Genomic DNA, 21,388 nt, shown 5'->3' on the forward strand with positions numbered 1-21,388 from the left:
CGCCAAAGTGACATGCGGATAGAATTATAGATAACCAAGCGTGGGTGCAAAGTGTGATATGTATATGTGATTCCGTTCTTTTGGCCGGGGCAACGTTGTTGCCCAACGCCTATCTCTAACAGTCCGCGCCTGCGCGCTCTCGCTCCTCACACCGACTGCATTTCAACCCATCTGCGTATAAACTTGTGATTAACAAATCATAATACTTCACATGCACTTAATCTCAACAATTTCTTCATCATCGATGCGATGGTAGTCCCATGTCCTGGCCGTCTGCGGCAGTACTCCCGCAAGCGTTTCCTATTTCCACACATATTTCATTGAAATGGTTTGCTGTATACGCTTGAAAAGCACACCATTATTTGTGTCATATTATTATACGTAATCGGATCATGGGCAGTATGCACCTGCCAGTAAAATTTTATTCATCGCACGAAAATGTCCGATGTTCCGGCTGCTCCACAGCGTTGCGTTCCACGGCTAGCGGACGCGCCGCATCGAAGTCTTGGCATCAGTGACGTACCTACCTCATACGGAGCGGTGGAAAACCTGACAAGAAGTAAAGCTGATGCACGGCATTTCTATGGGCCGCGTTCTCAGCTGACAGCCGCGGCGCCTGTTCATACGCAGGGTTAATGGAGGCTTGGTGAGGGACAGATGTCGTGAATACGACACTTGTTAACATTTTATTGGACCAAGAGCGTTATGATGGTGGTAGAGAATTTTTGAAATGTCTGGTGCATGTACTGATACCATTATTGTATGGTTTGCTTGCTGGATTTAGCTGACGCGATTGTTGAGATCTGGATTGTGGTCGGATAAGTTACAGAGGCTCAAAGTCTGGATGTTGAATTGGTGACTCAACCATGAAGATTCACACATGATGCAGAAATAGGTGAGGTAGGATGTAGCTGTAGGCGTCCAGGTTCTGTGGAGCCTGAAAGACATGGTGACATCTGACCAGTAAGAGCCACAAGGGCCCATTGAGGTTGTCCTACCTCAGGTTCTGCACACATCCTCAAAACTATTCTTGCTACCCAACCAGCCCATATTTAGCTTTAAATGAGATCTTTGAACCAATATAACTAGTCCAAACAGTTTTAGATCACTTCATATATCCTGTTCATCATCTTGAATGTCTCCATCAGATCCCCTCTAAGTCTACTATCATTCAATGAGTACATGCCCCAGGCCCTAGGCCTCTTATAGTCTAAGTTCACAATTTCATTTATAATCATAGTTGCCTTTTACCATGCTCTGTCCATGCTATACAAACCTGAGGTGGCCTTGAATAGAACTGTATGTGCCAGAGTTTCTTCTTTTTTTTTTGTTGTAGCAAATGTGCTCTTAGCAGCCTTAACCACTGATAATTTGAATGTAATCCCTTCCTGTTATGTTATCATTATGTTATCATTATGTTATATAGGGATATGTTTTGGAAGAATTGGGATTAAGCCTGTGTGCAATACCCTAGGTGTGGTCTGATGTAAGCTAGGTGCAACTTCTTGACATCATTTCTGCTCTTGTAATGGACAACCTTCATAAGTCCCAGCATCTGAAGTGCTTTGCTTATAGCAGCCATTCATTGCTTCTCAGCCTTTAAAATCCCTGTAAATTATGACCCCTAAGTCCTTTTCTCACTTGATCTGCCATAGATCCTGGCCTCTTATATCATTAACAAATTTGGGCACCTTTCAGTCTAATCCTATCTCAATATTATCAATAGGAATAACAGAAAGGAAAGGGCTTGGCACCAAACCCTGTCAAAACCCACTATCTACTACCTTTCAATGAGATTTTGTGTCATTGAACTGTACTCTTTGTTTCCTGTCTAGCAGTCAACCCTTTATCCAGCCAAGGGCTTTTCCTCAATGCCATGCAATTTTGATTGATATAGCAGGCTCTGGTGTGGTGCCTTATCAAGCACCTTACTAAGATATAGACAAACAACATCTAAACTATTGTCTTAATATATCTGACTTGTAACGTTTGGTGGATTATGTTTGGTGGCTTAAGTGAGGTGGGATTTGGATGGCATAGGATAATCTGAAAGGAAAGTATTTGTTTGGTCTGTGTAGTGCACATTATCAGGTGGTAATGGGGAGTACATGACCATTGTAGTTGGTGTGCCCTAAGGCCAAATTGTCATCATCAGGATCAAATGGTAGTAAAAAATTCACATGAAATAGTGGAAAAGGGGTGAAAATTATTGCTCATAGGGTGTTATTCTGCACCCAGTGTCAGCAACTTGAGGACACTGCTTAATCACCATGGCTGCAATCAGAATACTTTCAGTGATGGAGTGTTTGGATTGGTGGCATCCACACTGGAATGAGAATGGAGTCCAGAGTGCATGAAAGGCTCATGTCCATTCTGTTGGGGCAAAGGAACTGTCAACAGGATCTGTGGTGTTAGGTGGCACCTGCATCTGGAGACACTCTTCGGCGCTGTCGGATGCGGAGTCATATTAAAGCCTTTTTTATAGCCTTATTTGATAGCCTTTTATTGCCTTTTTTATTTGGTATTTTATTTGATTTAGTATTTTATAGCCTTTGTTTGCAGATTTAGCTTAAAGTAAAGTGAAATGAACCAATTATGTCCCTCCCTCAATATAGCATACCAGTCAATAGTAGGCAATGTAGAAAAGTAATAGCATACCTACTTACATCCAGTCAGTTGCCTTTGGAAAATTGGGAACTGGTAGCCTTGGAACACTACCTGCTATGGATGAATTTGTAAATATCAGATTTATACAGATTTGTGAAGGCAGTTGGTTCGTCCTCCAGTTCAAAGCATACATACTATGACTGTGGAATGAGATGGCCGTGTAAGCTCTCCCTGATGGTATGTTTGAAGTGATATCAGAGCTATCAACAGTGAGCCTGTATAATTTCTGCACAGCAGCACCTGCAGAAAATTCCACCTGGCTCAGCATGGATGTGATGAAGAAGCTGCTGTCTTCGCCTGTGACGCGGGATCGCCGGTTTCCTGCGGTGATGCTGCTCCTTGTCAGCAACACTGTCTGCCTCACACTTCTTCTGCACTGGTGTCGTACTTCTAACAGCATGGGTATGTGGACATGAGAACATATGTCTGTGACTTGCAGTTATTGGCAACAGTGTTACTAAAGAAATGATACAACAGCATTACTTAATGGTCTGCAGGATTCGTCTGTAGTGCTATTTCAAGGTCCTAGCACGCTGTCATGGCAGATGTTGTGTTGCCCCACTGGCTCTGACCTGGTCGTTCGAAGCCACCGCCCATCGGGTGTGCTTCGGCCGGTGGGTCCCGCGCCCAGCGATCCACGGCCGCGACCGGGACGGCAGCCATTACCGGTGCCGTTTCCGGCCGTGGTCTGACCCCAGACGGCCGCCGACAGTGCTGCTGGCCTATACGTCGCTCAGCTACTTCCACCTGCTGTCGCTGCTCACCACACTGCTCAGCATCTGGGTGGGCAGCCGGCGGCCGGAGCTGCGTATGTCGTTCGGCTACGAGCGCTGCGAGGCGCTGGCCGTGTTCAGCAGCACCGTGCTGACGCAACTGGCCGCCCTCTTCGTCGCCATGAGCTGCGCCGAGCGGCTCTTCTACCCGCCAGATGTTGTCACGTGAGTCCCCGGCGCCAGCACGGCAGTCCCCGGTGTCGTCATGTGGGCCCCTGACACCACCATATCAGTCCCCACTGTTGTCACACGAATCCCTGGTGTCGCTGCGTGGGTCCCTGGTCCTGTGGGCGGGAGAGTTTATTCAGGATTGGATGTAAGGGCTTTCTAAAAATCCATCCCCCTGAATTTCATCCCCATTCGGTTGTGCAAATCCTCATGGAGCAGAATAAGCTAGGCACCAAATTCTACCAAATTTTGGTGTGTGTGGAAGGGGGGGGGGGGGGCTGGAGCCTCAGGACCTCCCACGCAATGCGATAGTTCCCATGTTTATGCGTCACTGTCGTCACGTCAGTCCATGGAGACACCATGATATCCATGGTGTCTCCACGTCATCCCATGGTGTCGTAACGTCATCCAACGGTGCCGTTACGTCAGTCGGTGGTATTTTTTCGACGGGTATCATCGCTGTAGGAGTTTTGGTTCCGTGCTGAAATGTTTCGCGCAACATAACGTTTATACATTTATCGATTATTTTTTTTTTTATCAGTCACAGCTTTCCTGTATGTCTGATGGAAATGGTAGGTTTCGCACACTTTGGTAACCCAGTCACGTGCTACAATTACACAAGCGAGCCATCTTGGGTCTGAATTTAAACATTCTCGGGTGTCTGCGCATACCCTCTTCGACTTCACATGGTTTCACACCTTTCCACGTGGTCTAACATGCTTTTGACGCGCATCCGACGCACGAGAGAACGCCCGTGTGAGCAAATCTTAACGTCGAAAGCGACAAAACCATTTTGTACGCCAAAGTCATGTATTTACGTAATTATATTGATTAATAGGTTTCATCTGGGAGATGGTACTCGCCAGTTATGTGCATTTCCTGCTCTGGGTAACTGGCGCAGTTCGATACCATTCACTTCACAGGAGACGCGTATGCCAAAAAAAAAAAAATGCTGGGAAAGCACCGCAAAAAAAGAATTATGTGAAATTGCACATACAAAGCATGGTGGCGTGGCGCTTGGGCGAACGAAGAAATGCAACACGAAGAACGACCCATACAAATGTGCTTGAAGAAATCCAGGGAAATTGTTGTGTGGAGAAATGCTGTTCGAATGAATAGGATATGAAGGCTTGAGTACGTACATTCGTTGTGAACAAATTTGATACGAACTTTTACTCTGTCATAGTGTGCGGCGTCGTTTTCCATTGTGTCAGGACCGACTGTTGTGCAGCCCCCCCGCCCCTCCCCCCCCCCCACACACGCTCTGTGGGGTGTGTCATGACCGACTGATGTACAGCTTCCCCCCCCCCCCCTCCTTACACTCCGCGCGGTGTGTCAGGACCGACTGGTCTACAGTCCTCACCCTCACACTGTGTGAGGTGTGTCAGGGGCCGACTGGTGTACAGCCCTCTCCTCACTCTCTGTCCCATGTGTCAGGGGCTGACTGGTGTACAGCCCTCTCCTCACTCTCTGTCCCATGTGTCAGGGGCCAACTGGTGTACAGTCCTCCCCTCATTCTCTGCCCTGTGTGTCAGGGGCCGACTGGTGTACAGCCCTCTCCTCACTCTCTGTCCCGTGTGTCAGGGGCCGACTGGTGTACAGCCCTCTCCTCACTCTCTGTCCCATGTGTCAGGGGCTGACTGGTGTACAGCCCTCTCCTCACTCTCTGTCCTATGTGCCAGGGGCTGACTGGTGTACAGCCCTCTCCTCACTCTCTGTCCCGTGTGTCAGGGGCCGACTGGTGTACAGCCCTCTCCTCACTCTCTGTCCTATGTGCCAGGGGCTGACTGGTGTACAGCCCTCTCCTCACTCTCTGTCCCGTGTGTCAGGGGCCGACTGGTGTACAGCCCTCTCCTCACTCTCTGTCCCATGTGTCAGGGGCTGACTGGTGCACAGCCCTCTCCTCACTCTCTGTCCCATGTGTCAGGGGCTGACTGGTGTACAGCCCTCTCCTCACTCTCTGTCCCATGTGTCAGGGGCTGACTGGTGCACAGCCCTCTCCTCACTCTCTGTCCTATGTGCCAGGGGCCGACTGGTTTACAGTCCTCTCCTCACTCTCTGTCCCGTGTGTCAGGGGCTGACTGGTGTACAGCCCTCTCCTCACTCTCTGTCCTATGTGCCAGGGGCCGACTGGTGTACAGCCCTCTCCTCATTCTCTGTCCTGTGTGTCAGGGGCTGACTGGTGTACAGCCCTCTCCTCACTCTCTGTCCTATGTGCCAGGGGCCGACTGGTGTACAGCCCTCTCCTCACTCTCTGTCCCGTGTGTCAGGGGCCGACTGGTGTACAGCCCTCACCTCACTCTCTGTCCTATGTGCCAGGGGCCGACTGGTGCTGGGCGCCGCCACCGGCCTGTTCTCACACGTGCTGCTGGTGTACGCCGGCCGGAACCGCACGCTGGAGCACGTGATCCAGGTGTCGCCCTCCAGCTGGCTGCAAGAGCAGTTCGCCGATGTCTGCCACAGGTGCGTCGAGACTTCCCAGACTGCCCCCTCCCCCCCCCCCCCCCCCCGGCCGGTCGTTGGCATCTGGTGACGTGTCCTGCCTCTGACCGGCCGTCGGCCTCTGGTGACATGTCCTGCCTCCGACCGGCCGTCGGCCTCTGGTGACATGTCCTGCCTCTGACCGGCCGTCGGCCTCTGGTGACATGTCCTGCCTTTGACCAGCCGTCGGCCTCTGGTGACATGTCCTACCTCTGACCGGCCGTCGGCCTCTGGTGACATGCCCTACCTCTGACCGGCCGTCGGCCTCTGGTGACATGTCCCGCCTTTGACCAGCCGTCGGGCTTTGGTGACATGTCCTGTCTTTGACCAGCCGTCGGCCTCTGGTGACATGTCCCGCCTCTGACCAGTCGTTGCCCTGGTGACATGTCCCGCCTCTGACCAGCCGTTGCCCTGGTGACATGTCCTGTTTTTGACCAGCCGTCGGCCTCTGGTGACATGTCCTGCCTCTGACCAGCCGTTGCCCTGGTGACATGCCTCTCCTCTGATTCGCCGTTGACAGCCTATGCTCGCTTGTGCCCGGCCTGGGCCGGCTGATGGTGCCACGGGTGCACGCGCTGCTGCTGCTGTCGACCGCCGGCGGCGCGCTGGTCTGCCTGACTGACCTGATCATCGAGACGCGCCGCTACCACCTGCTGGACCCGGTGGCCGGCCTCTGCCTCTCGGCCTGCGTGTGCGGCACCATGCTGCCACTTTGCGTCAACGTCGCCAAGTCGCTGCTGCAGGTGCGCCGCGGTCAGCGAGGCCGCCCGGCCAGTGTGCCTGGCAGCCGCCGCTCCGGCCGGGCTTGTGCTGAAAGTCGTCAGATCTGCTTTATAGCTTACGCATTAGTAACTGCAATAGATAGTTCTAGGGATTTTTCCTCATGGAGACCCGTGACCATGATCACAGCTTAAAACGTCGAAACGCCCAGCTGATGAGGATGTTGTCAAAGTTCTATTTTTTTTCTCCCACGATAAATTGTCCGCATTGTTTTATGAAAATGTGAGAAAGAAACATACCAATCGCAAATACAGATAGATATTTGATCTGTCCTTCCTGATTGTGAGCAATTGCTTGTTTTGTTGGATATAAACCCAGGTTTTGTGTTCGGCCTCTATAACGTATCTTGCGCTTGTGTTTTTCGTCCATATTTGGCGCTTGTGCTGGCAGACCACGCCGTCCCACGTGGTCTCACAGCTGGATAAGTGTTTGCGGGAGGCGCTGACTCTGGACGGTGTGCTGGAGTTTCGTCACGAGCATTTCTGGACGCTCTCCACTGGGGTGCTGGTGAGTCACTGTCGGGGGCCCGCCGCATGGGTCGCCTGTGCGATGTCGGTCCCTGCCTACAACTGCACGCCGTGTGGCTTGAACCCGGCTGCTACGGTTATTCAAAGCAGTGGTCCCCGTGCGATATTTTTTCAATGTTTGTATTTAGTATAGATGCTGTCATTTTTTGTTTAACGTGGAAGTGCCCTGTGTAAGCATTTGAAGAGTGAGGGAGGGCTTTTACTGGTCACCTGAAGTACACATATTTGAAGAGTGAGGGAAGGCTTCTACTGGTCACCTGAAGTATACACATTTGAAGAGTGAGGGAAGGCTTCTACTGGTCACGTGAAGTACACACATTTGAAGAGTGAGGGAAGGCTTCTACTGGTCACCTGAAGTACACACATTTGAAGAGTGAGGGAAGGCTTTTACTGGTCACCTGAAGTACACACATTTGAAGAGTGAGGGAAGGCTTCTACTGGTCACCTGAAGTACACACATTTGAAGAGTGAGGGAAGGCTTTTACTGGTCACCTGAAGTACACACATTTGAAGAGTGAGGGAAGGCTTCTACTGGTCACCTGAAGTACACACATTTATGTTGCTGCTTGTGACGTGTTGTACATTACAAAAGCAAGGTTGCTACCAGCGATACGCTTCCGCTCAGTCTTGTAGGCTGGAAATGCACGTCCGTGAACGACAGGTTCCCTGATTTGCAGGCGGGGTCTTTGCACGTACGCGTGCGGCGCGACGCCAACGAGCAGGAGGTGTTGTCACAGGTGTCCGCCAGGTTCACTAGTCTCGTGCACATCCTGACTGTACAGGTACGTATAGCCCGGTCAGCACACGGCAGCTACACGCCGTCATACTTGTCAGACTTGCAGCGTGTGGCCCTGTCAATGTCAGACTTAACATCCGACGAAGGCTGGAGAGCTAGTTTTGCGAATCATTGCGTGCGTACCAGCAGATCAGAGGGGCGCGATGGTCTGAAAATGTTCCGTCTGCAATGATCACACCTTGCCCCAAGTGTTCCCCAACGTGCGTTTCGTTTGCCACGCTCCTATACAGTTCAAAGTACTTAAAGTGCTACACATACATTTGTAGACCGGAGCCGCGCTGGAGCCGTAAATTCAATGCATTTCAACTGTAGTGTCGGCGGCAGGTGTTCAAGGACGACTGGACGCGCAGCCAGGCGACGCTGCAGCTGCTGACGTCCTCGGCGCTGACGCTGGGCGAGGCCCAGTACGCCTCGCCCAGTTACGCCTCGCCACGGCTCAACAACGATTTCTCCCACTTGAGCTTTTCGCCTGTGGAGGCGGCGCCCAAGCCGGGCGCCACAGTTGTGGGTGCCGCCAACGGCGCGCCGGCGCGGACCTCGCGCGGCGCCGGCGACTCGCAGCGGGTGTACCTCAGCGCCTTGGATGAGCACCCGCCGCCGCCGCCGACGCCGGCGGTCGGACGTCTGGCGCACCACGTTGGCGGGCCCGGCCGGCAGCAGTGGCCGTCGGCGGCGGCGGACCCGCAGTGGCCGCCGATGGTGCCGGCGCGGCCCCCGCTGCCGGCCGGCTATCGGTGAGGGTGGCAGGTGGCCAGGCCCGGCCTCTCACTCTCTCCGCCTGAGAGCAGCCCGATCGTCCCGGGGCGTGCACGCCGACGGGCGCAGCGGACTTGTGGCAGCATGCTCTCTGCTGACGCCCGCAGCAGCCCATCGCCAGCCAGCCACCAAAACAGTGTGCCGCAGCGGCGCGGCTATCTGGTTTGTGATTCAGGCCCGGCGCGGTTATTTTGGGGGCCAGTGAGGGGCATGCTGAATGAGACACGAACGCCTTTCCAGTGAAGTGGTAATTGTTAAACTGTGTTGTCGAGCTCCCATGCTCATTTAGTGGAATTGCTGTCGGTGTTGTGTTTGCAACGGTCATATGTATTTATGGGTCGGAGACACGCGTTGTCTTCGTGTGGGTGCCGAAGGGCATGGCTTATCTCCATGTCATGCACGAGAGTGTTGAAGTCCGTCGCCGAACCATACCAGCTTGCCTATTATCCGTTTGTGCTATTACTTACATTTGTGGGGCCCTTCTCCGAATCTGTCAGAAGCTGTCGCAAATTGTCTTCCAGCCAAATTATTATATTTTGACCGCCTCGATCTTATCTGTAGGTCACCTTGCTCCGGCAAATCTGTACAAGGGTAGGCTGTTCAGGGCAGATGCGAGAAACGCGTTCACCTACATATGCATGTATGCATAAGAGCTAGTACTATTGGCCGTATTCCTCGACGACAAATAAGTGGGGGAAAGGAATGTATTGGTCTTTTGACTGCAAGCCTTTATCGAAGCATTTTTGAGCAGCTCATTTGTAGTAGACCATAGTTCTAATCCAGCTCTAATTATTGCTGCTCACTATTGTTTCCACAAAGGTTTGTCGCCGACTTATCCGTGCGTTTATCTCTCTCCAAATTTCAATGAGGAATACGGCGAATGGTGCTGTTTTTATCTATACAAGGATATTTTGCCGACTCCCCACGTATGCTGGTAAGGTGATACGGCTGATGCACAACATCAGCAGGGGAGGTGCATGCGTGGGCGATTTCCTGCGCGACTTGCCGACTGGCTTCCACCGCTCTATAACTTTTCACTCGGTTTGCACGCGCGGCCTGTGCTTCCGGTGCTCCTCGTGAGGACGGCTCGGCAGCTCCCATTATGAAGTGACACTCAGCCTAGCTAACCACCAAGAGGCCCCGAGGTTGCTGCGGCCGCGGCCCGTCTCAATTTTTGATCACTACATAACCATGTACTGTCAGCGGGCGTCGAAAGACCGGTCCTGTTTGATCACTCTGTGTCCACGTACTGCCAGTGTGCGTCGTGAGACCGGCCGTGCCTGCGGTGTCATACACGCAGCTACCTGTGCCAGCAGCTGACGACAGAGGGGTCCTGTGTGCTGGTGGCAGCGCGCCGCGGGTCACAACTCTGATGTCGTTTCAGTGTGATGGCCTCGTTTCATGGGCTTAAAATGACGTCGAGCTTTGGCTTTATAGTTATAGTTATTGTTAATCAAAATGCCTAGACGCCGAATTGACAGGAGCCAACGCCCAACGCGCGAAAGTGCTGGTAAGCACTGGTGAAGGTGCTAGTCAAGGCTCGGGGCACGTGATGAGCCGTCAGCATGGTTTGGTATCCATTGTTAAACGCTGTCTGTTGTGGAAAATAACTTGTTTTTCGTGCGAAGGGTGGTTCCATTGATTTGCATCAGGAACACCGTGCGAAATCTGGTCAGACCGACACCGTGTTGATGTCGACCGTCGCCTGCTCGATGGTTGTTCGTTTGCTTTAGACGGGTCTCTTCGGTGCAGTGAACGGATAGCTGCCGGTAGTGGTGGCGGGAATGGCGACGGGACGGCTGGGGACGGGCTGCGTCACGCTTGCCATCTCCGCGCTCTGTGGGCTCGGCGGCTGGGGACGACTGCAGCTGGGCGACGCGTGGTGAGCTGACGGCTGGCAGCGGCCTCTCCGTTTCAAGTGCTGGTGAGCCGGGCAGCTGCCTCCGTCCGCTTCAAGCACTGCTGAGCCAGTCAGCGGCCTCAGCCCGTCCAAAGCGTGGTGATCAAGTCGTCAGGGCGGCCGCGTGGCATTGGATTGCCTCACTTTCCTGGCTCGGTCTGTGTGTGGTGTTTGAAATGTGAGTGCCGAACTGATGGGTTTGTAATAATATGATGAAGGGATCTGCGCATTTATCAGAACGCCTGCTTCCGTTGCCATTAAACGTGGGGCATTGACGCGGCATCGTCCCTTCGCTTTCTTTCGCAGTCGATCAGATCTTCTGGACAACGGCAAGGATGTGCAGTATGATGGAGTGAAAACTACCTTTTGCGGCAGCGCAAGTTGCTTGGAATAAAACAACGCGTGCGCGCGGACCCATGTTCATCTAGAAGCAGGGCAAAAAATATTAAATATCTTGGTTAGAACGCGCGTATTGTCTCAGGCAGAAGTTTAACGCACTCATGTCTTGAAGTCATCATTCGTCTTTTAACTGGCGTGCGGTTATCGTTCACTGTATATGCGTGTTGTTTCGTTGTGCGGTCAGTGCCTGGAGTTCACGGACAGGAGAGGATCACGGAGTCGTCTATAGAATCGTGTACGGAATAGAATCGTCCTTATGGACAATTGGCATATCCCCTTAGGCTTAACACGGCATCCAGCATGAGCAACATTCTCTTTATAAGAGGTGATACAGTCTGGAAAGTTCTGGTCGCTGTAACGGAAAAAGGAGACAATATGGCAAGTTATTTGGTATCAGTAGCGCCACAAGAAACAAAACGCAAAAAAGCAGGGAAAAACAAGAGGCTTCCAAATAGCATGTTGAAATCAGGCTTGATTACTATGCATATATGTAATCGGCAAAAATCAATATAAATCGATGTAATCACAATTTTCACAAGAATCGTAAGATGTAATGATAAAGAGTCGATGTGATCATAATCAATAGTGATAATGCATATATGTAAAGATAGTAAAGATAATAATGTGATCGACATAGGCCATTCGCTTAACTTAGCGAAGGTGATATCGTGTATGAGGACGACAGATCTCAGACCGCACGGCTGCGCGTCACGCAGCCTGACAGCTCGCTGGCCGTGGTTGGGGATAATGACGCGCATGCAGTGGGGCTAGGATCGGTCGGCTCCGCTGTCAAGACCGGCCACAACAGCGCGGTGAGCAGGCGATTCGAACTGAGCGTGGGTCGTTCACTTCGGTAAATCATATGCGGTATCCACAGCTGTCTGGATACGATATGTGTCGTCCAGCGTCGACAAACACAAGGGACCAGCCACGCCGGGCGCGGGCCGCGGGAATCACTGCCGGCCCGTCCCACCTGAGGGGCCGGGCGGCCGGCGTGGCTGGGGCGAGGCTAGGCGTCACTCATTTTGGCCGACTTATTCACGAATCATTCCAACAAGTGTCTTATTGTTTGATTCCATACAATTACAATAGTAGTATGAGTGCCATATTAAAACATGCCAACCACGCTACCACGTTCGCTCCTTATCAACCATCCCGCCGTTTCTACAGCCCCGTCGAAAACAAAGTCTCATCAAAATTCAAATCGTCAAATCGTTGACACATGTAAAACAACGGCAAGCAAGCAATGATTACACAACGGGGTCGTCTATATCGTCCGGTCTGGTGCGAAGCCCTTTGCGGGTGCGAGAGGCGGTCATGGTCTGCGGTAGCGGCTCCAGGGTGAGGCCGCGCCATACGAAAAAACCCGGTGTGCAAGTGACGGGCGAGAAGCTGGCTGATCGAGGGCGCCCGCCGCTGCCGCCCGGGTGGCACGCTGACACAGGGCAGTACCTTGGGTGAACAGGGACCGGATCGCCACCAGAGCCCGCCAGTGATGAAGGGCCCTGAATACAGCAAGGTCGTCATAGAGGGATGGCCATCCCACTAAACACTATGATACGCGATGTTATGAAAGCCCCAGCAAGCAGCCATCCCACTAAACACTATGACACATCATGCTATGAAAGCCCCAGCAAGCTGCATTTGTATGATTCTTTGCTGAATTGATTCCAGGGCAACATTGTTGGTGAGTGGCACACATAAATGGTTGGAAATGTCTGACTTAAGGAATACGGCTTGAAAAGCCGCGATTTTCTTCCATGAGCGGCGCTGAAACCAGAATTGTGGATCAACACTAAGGGGTCGTCATATGACAATGTAGTCGCAGCGCCCGAAATCTTGAAAAGTCGACCAACTTCGCTAGCACGGCCTGCTACGCATGTGTGTCAAGACAGCCTACGGACAGCCCACGGACAGCCCACGGTCGGCCCACGGTCGGCCCATTCAAGCGGCCCCTTCAAAAATGTTCAAAATGTGATATTTAACGGTCTGTATGAGGTGAACACATCGATACGCTTCGATGCGTGGGGAACACAGAATTTCAGTTCCTACAGCTAGTTTTACACAACTCACTTCCAATCAGCCCATCAGTCAATGCTCGCCAAATCAAGCGCCTCATAGATTTAAAACGAGTGTCTCTGTCCCATTTAGTCAACAGTGCGACATTTTTTTAAATGGCGGAACTTCAGCAAAATTCAAGCAAAGTTAGCTTTCACCCCAGTTACACCTCTACCCACGCTGAGCCTACGGTCAGCCAATACGGGGAGGTAATTTTCAGATAGATCTTCACTGACCATGTCACACGTATGTTTCCTGGCATATCTCACCAAAAATCAAATCGTGTCGAGTATGGTAGTTTGGCACCTCAAGCAACTCGGCATGACAAGCTCATCCCAAATATTTGCTTTGTTTTCTATATGCATTTTTGGTTTCTAAGTTACAGTGATGTAAAATCAATTTCTCACCTAGTGCATTATTTCCCAAAGATATCAACACGCGAGTCCATGGGACTCATTTCGTTGGCCCCTTCGATTTTACTGATTCTCAGGCTAACTGTAACTGTACATTTGACGCATCACTTCCGTTGAAAATTAGGCCGGGAAAACAGGCTCTCGCCCACAAACTAGAGGCGAGATATCTCACTAAAACTAACACTTCACCGCATATGGTCGTGTGACGCCTAAACCAACTCGGCATGACAAGCTGATTTGAAAGCCGGGCTTTGTTGTTTCTTTGCATTTCTCTTTCTGGAGCTAAAGTAGTGTAAACTCAGTCTGCCACCTAATGCTGTTTCCCATGGTGTATATAATGTGTGTGTGTGTGTGTGTGTGTGTGTGTGTGTGTGTGTGTGTGTGTGTGCGTGTGCGTGTGCGTGCGCGTGCGCGCGTGTGTGTGTGTGTGTGTGTGTGTGTGTGTGTGTGCGTCTGCGTGCCCAGTGTATAATAACGTTCGAATCAATTTCGATATCCGGACATCTTACACATCAGTTCCGATGAAAGTTAGGCGAGGGAAACAGGTTCTCACCAATCAACTGGAGGTGAAATATCTCGCTTAAAATCAGGTCTTACCGAATATGGTCGTGTGGCACTGTGGTGATGGGTCATGCCCTGAGGCGGTGCTTCACAATGCAGGCTGAGGTGAAGACTCATGGCCCGGGGCCATGCGTCACGTCGTAGGCACGCAGAGCACGCAGGGATGGGCACGTAGGCACGCAGAGCACGCAGAGGCCGCAGGGTGGCGCCAGCCGGTCGCCCGCGGTTGGTGTTGCGTGTGTGAGTCATGAGAGGGCATCCGTGAGACGCTGCTCGGGCGCGCAGTGTAACTCCCTGTTTTTTGCGTCTGCTGTCGTCCATCGTGGCGTCGGAGGTGGTCGGGGCCGGGCAGAAATTCTTGTTATAATTTAACACAGGCACCTCAAACAACTCGGCATGACAAACTGATGACGGATCTTGGCTTTGTCTTCGATGCGAATCTCTGGTCGCTGAGTAACAGTAATGTAAAATCCGTTTTCCATCTCAACCTTTATTTTCCCTAGGGATCAGCATGGGTATCAATGGGACAAACTGCGCCGGCCTTAACCATTTTCTTGATGATCAGGTTAACTGAAGCCGGACATCAATGCATTTCATCGGAGAATTTACCTAAATTGACTAACTGGCCATGACGTGCAGGTGCTGATTGTATCATGAGTCGCTCATGTTTCATATCATCGTATGTGTATCGCTGGTGCTGCGTCTCATTTGCATGTGTTGCGTGTTTTGTGTTTATCTATTTAGTATGTACTGGCCGGCGTTAGAATAACCACTCGCTGGGTTTCGCCGGGGTTCGTGATAATAATAATAATAGTAATAATAATAATAATAATAATAATCTGACGCATCGCTTCCCACGAACATTAATCCGGGTAAACCAGGCTCTCATCCAAAAACTTAAGGTGAGATATCTCACCCAAAGTAGCGTCTCATCGAATATGGTCGTGTTGCACCTCAAACGGCTCGACTTGACAAGCTCATTTCGAATCGGGGCTTTTTTTATTGCATTTTTGGTTTCGAAGATACAGTGATGTAAGAACAGGGTTCAAATTAATTGGCAGGGTTCATAACATAACAGGGTTCACCTGATGTTTTATTTTTCCATAGCGATTAACAGGGGAGTCAATGCTACGGATTTCGTCTGCCCGCACACTTTCCCTGATTTTTAGATTAACGGTGGCTGGGCGTTCCATAGGACGAGGTGATTCTAAATGCAAGCACCAGTTACAAATAGTGATGCATTTCTTTTGTACGCCTTCTGCTATACGCTTCGATAAAGGCTTAATGCAGGAATATCAACGCATCTATATCGCCATTCTCCTGGCTTTCTCCGGGAAATAAGGTTATTTTTACTACCTTATTTCGGCACATGCCATATTACTGGCTCATGGTATTATTATTTTACTTGTCAGCCTGAGACAAGATGATGGGGTCGGTACCGGTGTATCGCAGCCACTATCGACTTCGCTGACATGAACGCCACGCGGGCATTGTACTAGAATGTTAACGGGGAGGCCTCGAAGTGTGGCACCGCGACAAACGTGATGGAAACCAGAATTAAAACGTGACATCACCCGAGGAACAGCAACACATGTCTCTACGCCTGCACTCATGGATAACTATCATGGATGTCATATCATGCACTAATGGATAACTATCACGGCCTTGCTGTGTAACATATGCCACGGTACAAGTATCAGAATGATCTCGATCTCTGTATGACTCCATGCATCACGAGTGACTTACGGCACTTAGTGTCACACGCTCAACTATGGTCATCTTTCTAAAGCCTCAAAGGTTCCGGCGTATCACAAACGGCATGAACTGAAAAGCGTATCAACAGGATTCTGGGCGGCTTCAAGGGGAAGCGCCCACAGCCAGAGGAAAAGCTGGTGATCATGGTGTATCACCAGCGGATCTCGCGCAAATTATGTGTTACAGTGCACAAGGTGCGGATCACGCAGCTTACCTACTACAGTCTTAACTACGTTAGCCATGCGATGCTGCAAAGCTCCTAGCGTATCACGCCCTGCATGGTCTGCGTGCCTGCAACGTGATACGCCGCCCGGAACAACTTTCATGGGAACTGATGTGTAAGATAACCGGCTACTGTTGATCTAAATTGACTCGAACGTTATTATACAATGGGCACCCCCCCCCCCCACATACTCGCGCGCGCCCACACACACACACACGCACGCACGCACGCACGCACGCACGCACGCCGCACGCACGCACGCACGCACGCACGCACGCACACACGCACACACACACACACACACACACACACACACACACACACATATATATATATATATATATATATATATATATATATATATATATATACATATATAAGTGTAGAATGATCCATTTGGATAGTTTTGGCAATACGGGCATTAATTTTAAGGTGCGAAGCCGGGAGTGGAACCATATCGAGAGAGTAAAAGACTTAGGGGTTATAATTCTAGGGACTTATGGGGTGTAAAACAATGTGGGGTTGCTAGGGGCAAGGCACTTTGGATGCTTTAACTTATAAGGAGAATGCTCATTACAACAGTATGAATGTTGTCGAAAAGTTGCGCTTAGTTTACGTGAGGCTACGCCTAGAATATATTGCACAAGCTCGGTCCTCACGCCTCCAAAAGATGTAGATAGACTGGAAAGAGTACAGCGAAAAGCAACTACGATGATAGATGGGATTGGTAACATAGAGTGTAGGGATAGTCCTTGGATCTTTTTTAATGAAATATCGTCAACTTACAGGGAATCTGATAGAGACATTCAAGATTTGGAAAGGAACAGGCAAGCTAGATTTACATGGAGCACTGGAATTATACCCGAGACATACAGGAAACTAGCCTTATTTAACGAGAGGTAGGAGCAGAATTGGGGGCAGATTTGATCTGGTCAAAAAGGCAGGTTGCATATGGTCAAAACAGGCAGATTTCATTTCGTCAAAAAAGCAAATCGCTGGAATGAGCTGACAAACGAAGTTGCACAGCGTCCCTCTCGAGCAACAGTTACAATCCGTTTAGACAAGTGCTATCCGTCTTAAGATCGCATTTATTGCTAAAGCTACGCAGGTCAGGTGGTAATATAAGTTTCGAGGGAGTGTACGAAACCTGAGGTAGTTCAACCTCGATGGGCTCTTGTGGCTTGTTGTTGGCCAGATGTCCTTATGTCTGTATGCCTTTATTACGACCCTACGTGCCGCATTATGGCTAGATTATATATCCGAAGGAGTCTCTTTGTTTTTTACCTGGCATGCAATGTCTACATGTTAACACGTGCGACGTTGTCATCTCCAATGTTTGAATGTGTCAGGAAAAAGAAGGTTTGAATGTCAGTGTCATATTTGGTGGCTAGGTGGAGCCATACAAGACGGATGTTCGTGTCCAATTTCAACACAATTAAGGGAGTCCGATTTTGAGTGACCTTGATCCTCTGCGGTTCTTTACGGGCGTAATTTCGAATGTCACAGCAAGAATGTGTGATTTTCTTATTTGGGATGCTTTGTTCTATCAACAAACCAAATTTGGCCGAAAGGTGTGGAGGCCACGAATGTCCACTGAGAATTAGTCTTGAACGGCATTGGATTTTGACCTTTTATAGCTCCGTTATTTTTTTAGGTCACACTTGGTAACCTATAACTTCGTAAATGGTGGTATTAGCCAATTGGTAGTGAGCGAACTCTCATTCCAATTGGTGACCAGGCTGAACGTGATACGCGAATTTGTCATGTTGTCATATAGTAATTTTGCAAGGGGTTTATCTCCAAGGAGATGTAATGTATTTCTGGTTAGTTAATTTGCTGGATGCAGGTCACAACATACAACAAACACGCAGTATCTTACTGTACTTTAAAGTGAAGTAAACAATACTGTGCAAACCCTATTAACTCATGTTCAGGAGCAACTGCATGGCAATAGAACAAAACTTTGTGTATTATCTCCACAGTAGCGAGACAAACAGCAATTAAAACATTTAACAGTTAAAACAGTCAACAGTAAAAAATATTAATAGGCAAAACTAGCAGGATAGGGGATACGCAGTGCTTTTCTTTAAAATACGGAAGAGCTTGCGTGCATCTGGAACGCATTGCGCTCGGGTTTAGTGCTTTTTTACGTTAAGCCCCCTCCCCCTGCCTCTCACCTGTGAAATTTTGAGCATGTCCCTAGCGCCTTGCGTTTCGATTTATTCCATTTAGTGTATTTCAACCACGTGTAGTGGCACAGGACAATTCCAGCAAGTTTGTTGAATAATGCTCTCGTTAATCGTCAACTAAGTGGGCTAGCTTAACGTTCGTAGCCCCTGGGCGCTGAGAAATTCAAGGCCATCGCCCTTGTTGGAGCCTGAACTATGCCAAGCGCCGATGGCTGGCTGTCTGCCAGGAACAGCGCCAAGCATCTGCCCGACATGTGTTACACTAAGACATTCGCGAATAGCGACTGCCGTGGTGGAAGCGCCATCCATCTCCTAGCAAAAATGTGAAAAGTGCAGAAGTGCAGCGCAAAAACGGGTGTTGTCTGTGGGACGTGTTTTTTGTTGCTAGTTTTCATCCATACGTTTGTTTTCTGAGCTCGTCCGTCCGATCTCAGAAGCTATAACTTGGACCTCTTGGGCCAGCTGCTGGCGGCGGTAGACCAACGGGTTTTGTCCGATAGGATAGTCAGATTGGTATATATTGCTATTTTTCCTTCGGTGGCGTGGCTTTGACCTGACAAAGGGGTCTCTAGTAGAAAGCAGATGTAACTCGTTCTGGCGGCCTCCACTTGGTAAATTGCAGGAAACTTCAACGGTCGCGCAAAGCCAATTATAATGGTTTTTCTACAGGGCACAGCCCAAATTTTAAGATATTCATGGCTGTGGCCGATGTACATGACAAAAGACAGTAGCGTATTTATCATGTAGTTGTGGGTTGGGATTTGACATTAACGTGCATTTAAATCCTCGTTTGGAGAAAATATGTGGAGGGAATATCCATTATTCAGCATGTCTTCAATTTACGTAAGGCATTTTTCCTCGAAGAAAGGACTCTATATTGGCCATATGCTGATTATCAAGCACTCCCCGATTTAAGTCAAGCACTAAAACGTGATCTTGGGCTTTGGTGTCTGATAATTGAGTCGTAGCATTAATCAATTACTTGCTGGTTTTTCACCAGAACCCAGGTTATAAAGGACGTTGGCGAGTAGGGAGAGAGGAACGTTATCGCCTGGCAGAAACACAGGGCAAGGGTTTCAGGACATTATTTATGCAAATGGTGCATCATAAACACTACTTTACGGATTGTCAGGATTCAGGATCAGGATTCCGTCAGTGTCAGCGGAAGAATCTCATGCGACGTTACCTGGACGGATGGTAATATGGAAATATATGCATCTTTACAAGACGCTCAACGAAAAAAGGGACGTTACTGGACGTCTCCATGTGTTATGTCTACATCAATAATTTCAAACGTGAAGTCGGTGTTTTTATTCCCGTTCTGATATCAGCTATCGACACTTTTTAAAACTTTTTAAAAACCGCACACCCCATCAAGAACGGAATTTGGAACACTGAAAACCTGCTTCCAAAATACTCCAGTATAGGAACCCAGCAGCTTTTTCCTCGTGCATGCCGTATTAAAATGCTCATCGGGGTGCACCTCTCATTTATTATCATTGCTTATTGTCCTCATTAACTGATGCCGCCACTGCCATTCTTACCATGACCATCCAGCGGGATGCCACACTGAGGCAAGCTCTTCAGCTCAGGAAGGGCCTTCAGCATGGCTATCCAGTGCATAAGTGAGAAAGTTGGTCTGCGTGACGACTCCATGACCGCAAACCTCTGCAGCCACACCTCGAAGTCCTGCAGCATCCTCTCCACGTGCTGGACGTCGCCACTGCCCACCACGTTAACGAAGGCTTGCCAGGCGGGTTGCAGCTGGCCGCCGCTGACGCTGTAGCAGTCGTTGGTGGCGGCCGTGATGACGGCGGCCATGCTGGCGAGCCTGCCGGCCGAGGCGGCGGCAGCGGCGGCGGCAGAGAGCGGCCGCAGCGCCGGCACCACGAGCGTCACCAGCTGGCCGGCAAGCCGAGCAGCGGGGGGCGGCGACCGGCCTGGGCCCCGCCGCACCAGCAGCCGCAGACCGGCCCGACGCATTTCACTTTCGTCCAGCTGCAGTTGGGGCCCCAGCAGCCTCCGCAGCCGGTCCAGCGCAAGCGACGTGGCCGCCACCGTCGCCTTGCACAACTGCCCGTGCTGCAGGCAGAGCGGGTCGTCCGGCAGCCGCGCGGCTGCCGGATGCTGTCCTCGGCCGGGCTGCGGTGCCACAGAGCTGGTGGAGACGGGCTGCAGCGCGGCCAGCGCCAGCAGCAGGCGGAGGGTGGCTGGCGACGGCCGCATGTCGCCCGAGGACTCCGAGTATGCAGGTACGGCGCTGCGTCCCTCGGTGACTGCGTCAGTGGCCGTGGACCGCGTCACGGAGCGGCCGCCGGCTGTCAGCGTTAGAGCTGCAACTTTTTGATATGAAAGCCCCGCAAACTTAACTTTCAGGCCGGTGATGATATTTTGGATAAGTTAAGCCTATCTCCGCTGAGACGCAGTCACACTTACATGCATACCATAAACATGTATGAGGGAGGCCGATCATTGCCGAAATTCGAAATTACACCTCGGAGTGTGGGTCACCATGGACCCCTGTGACATAATGTACGTGCCGACCTAGGCAAGGAGTGAGTTTTGCTGCCTAAAATGACTGCGGGCTGCTGACTGAGATTACGACCTATATCATCTAATAACTGCAACTTATCGCTCCCCTGCAGCGTTTCGTTTTTATTTTGCAAGTGTTCAGGTGCACCATATCAGCAAAAACCAGTACGCACCTTACTCTTTGCACGAGTCGCTGCGAGATCAGATAAATCATTGTGTGCCTTGTCTCTTATCGACTTTTGGAAATGACTGTGAGGTCGATGCCAATTAGTAAGCATACCAGAGGCGACTTTGACTGTCAACAAACTATTCAGTCCAAATTTATCGTGAAAATTGGATAGAGAAAAGATTTAAGTATGGTGAAGAAATAGCAAGAAGAGCGGCGCTCGAAGGTTGCAACTGAAAGCCAG

The 21,388-nt window shown here is 50.4% G+C and overlaps 1 protein-coding gene across 1 annotated transcript; it reads left to right on the forward strand.

Moving 5' to 3' along the window:
- Nucleotides 1-619: 619 nt before the first annotated feature.
- LOC119098573 (zinc transporter 6-A) lies at nt 620-16,297 on the forward strand. Its single transcript, XM_037221542.1, has 9 exons — nt 620-900; nt 2,905-3,069; nt 3,380-3,605; nt 5,928-6,071; nt 6,610-6,832; nt 7,260-7,376; nt 8,074-8,178; nt 8,517-8,800; nt 16,123-16,297. The coding sequence occupies exons 2-9, from the start codon at nt 2,934-2,936 to the stop codon at nt 16,295-16,297; spliced, it is 1,410 nt and encodes a 469-aa protein (XP_037077437.1). The 5' UTR covers nt 620-900; nt 2,905-2,933.
- The last annotated feature ends 5,091 nt before the right edge of the window (nt 16,298-21,388 follow it).

The sequence above is a fragment of the Pollicipes pollicipes genome, unplaced genomic scaffold (genome assembly GCF_011947565.3).
Source record: "Pollicipes pollicipes isolate AB1234 unplaced genomic scaffold, Ppol_2.1 Scaffold_2555;HRSCAF=2994_pilon_pilon_pilon, whole genome shotgun sequence".
Lineage (NCBI taxonomy): Eukaryota > Metazoa > Arthropoda > Thecostraca > Pollicipedomorpha > Pollicipedidae > Pollicipes > Pollicipes pollicipes.

Bases quoted from the DNA above. Each gene is read 5' to 3' on its own strand.
- LOC119098573 (XM_037221542.1), top strand. From the start codon at position 2,934: ATGGATGTGATGAAGAAGCTGCTGTCTTCGCCTGTGACGCGGGATCGC. The intron at 6,072-6,609 runs GTGCGTCGAGAC...CGCCGTTGACAG, and splicing joins TTCGCCGATGTCTGCCACAG to CCTATGCTCGCTTGTGCCCG. The intron at 7,377-8,073 runs GTGAGTCACTGT...CCTGATTTGCAG, and splicing joins CGCTCTCCACTGGGGTGCTG to GCGGGGTCTTTGCACGTACG.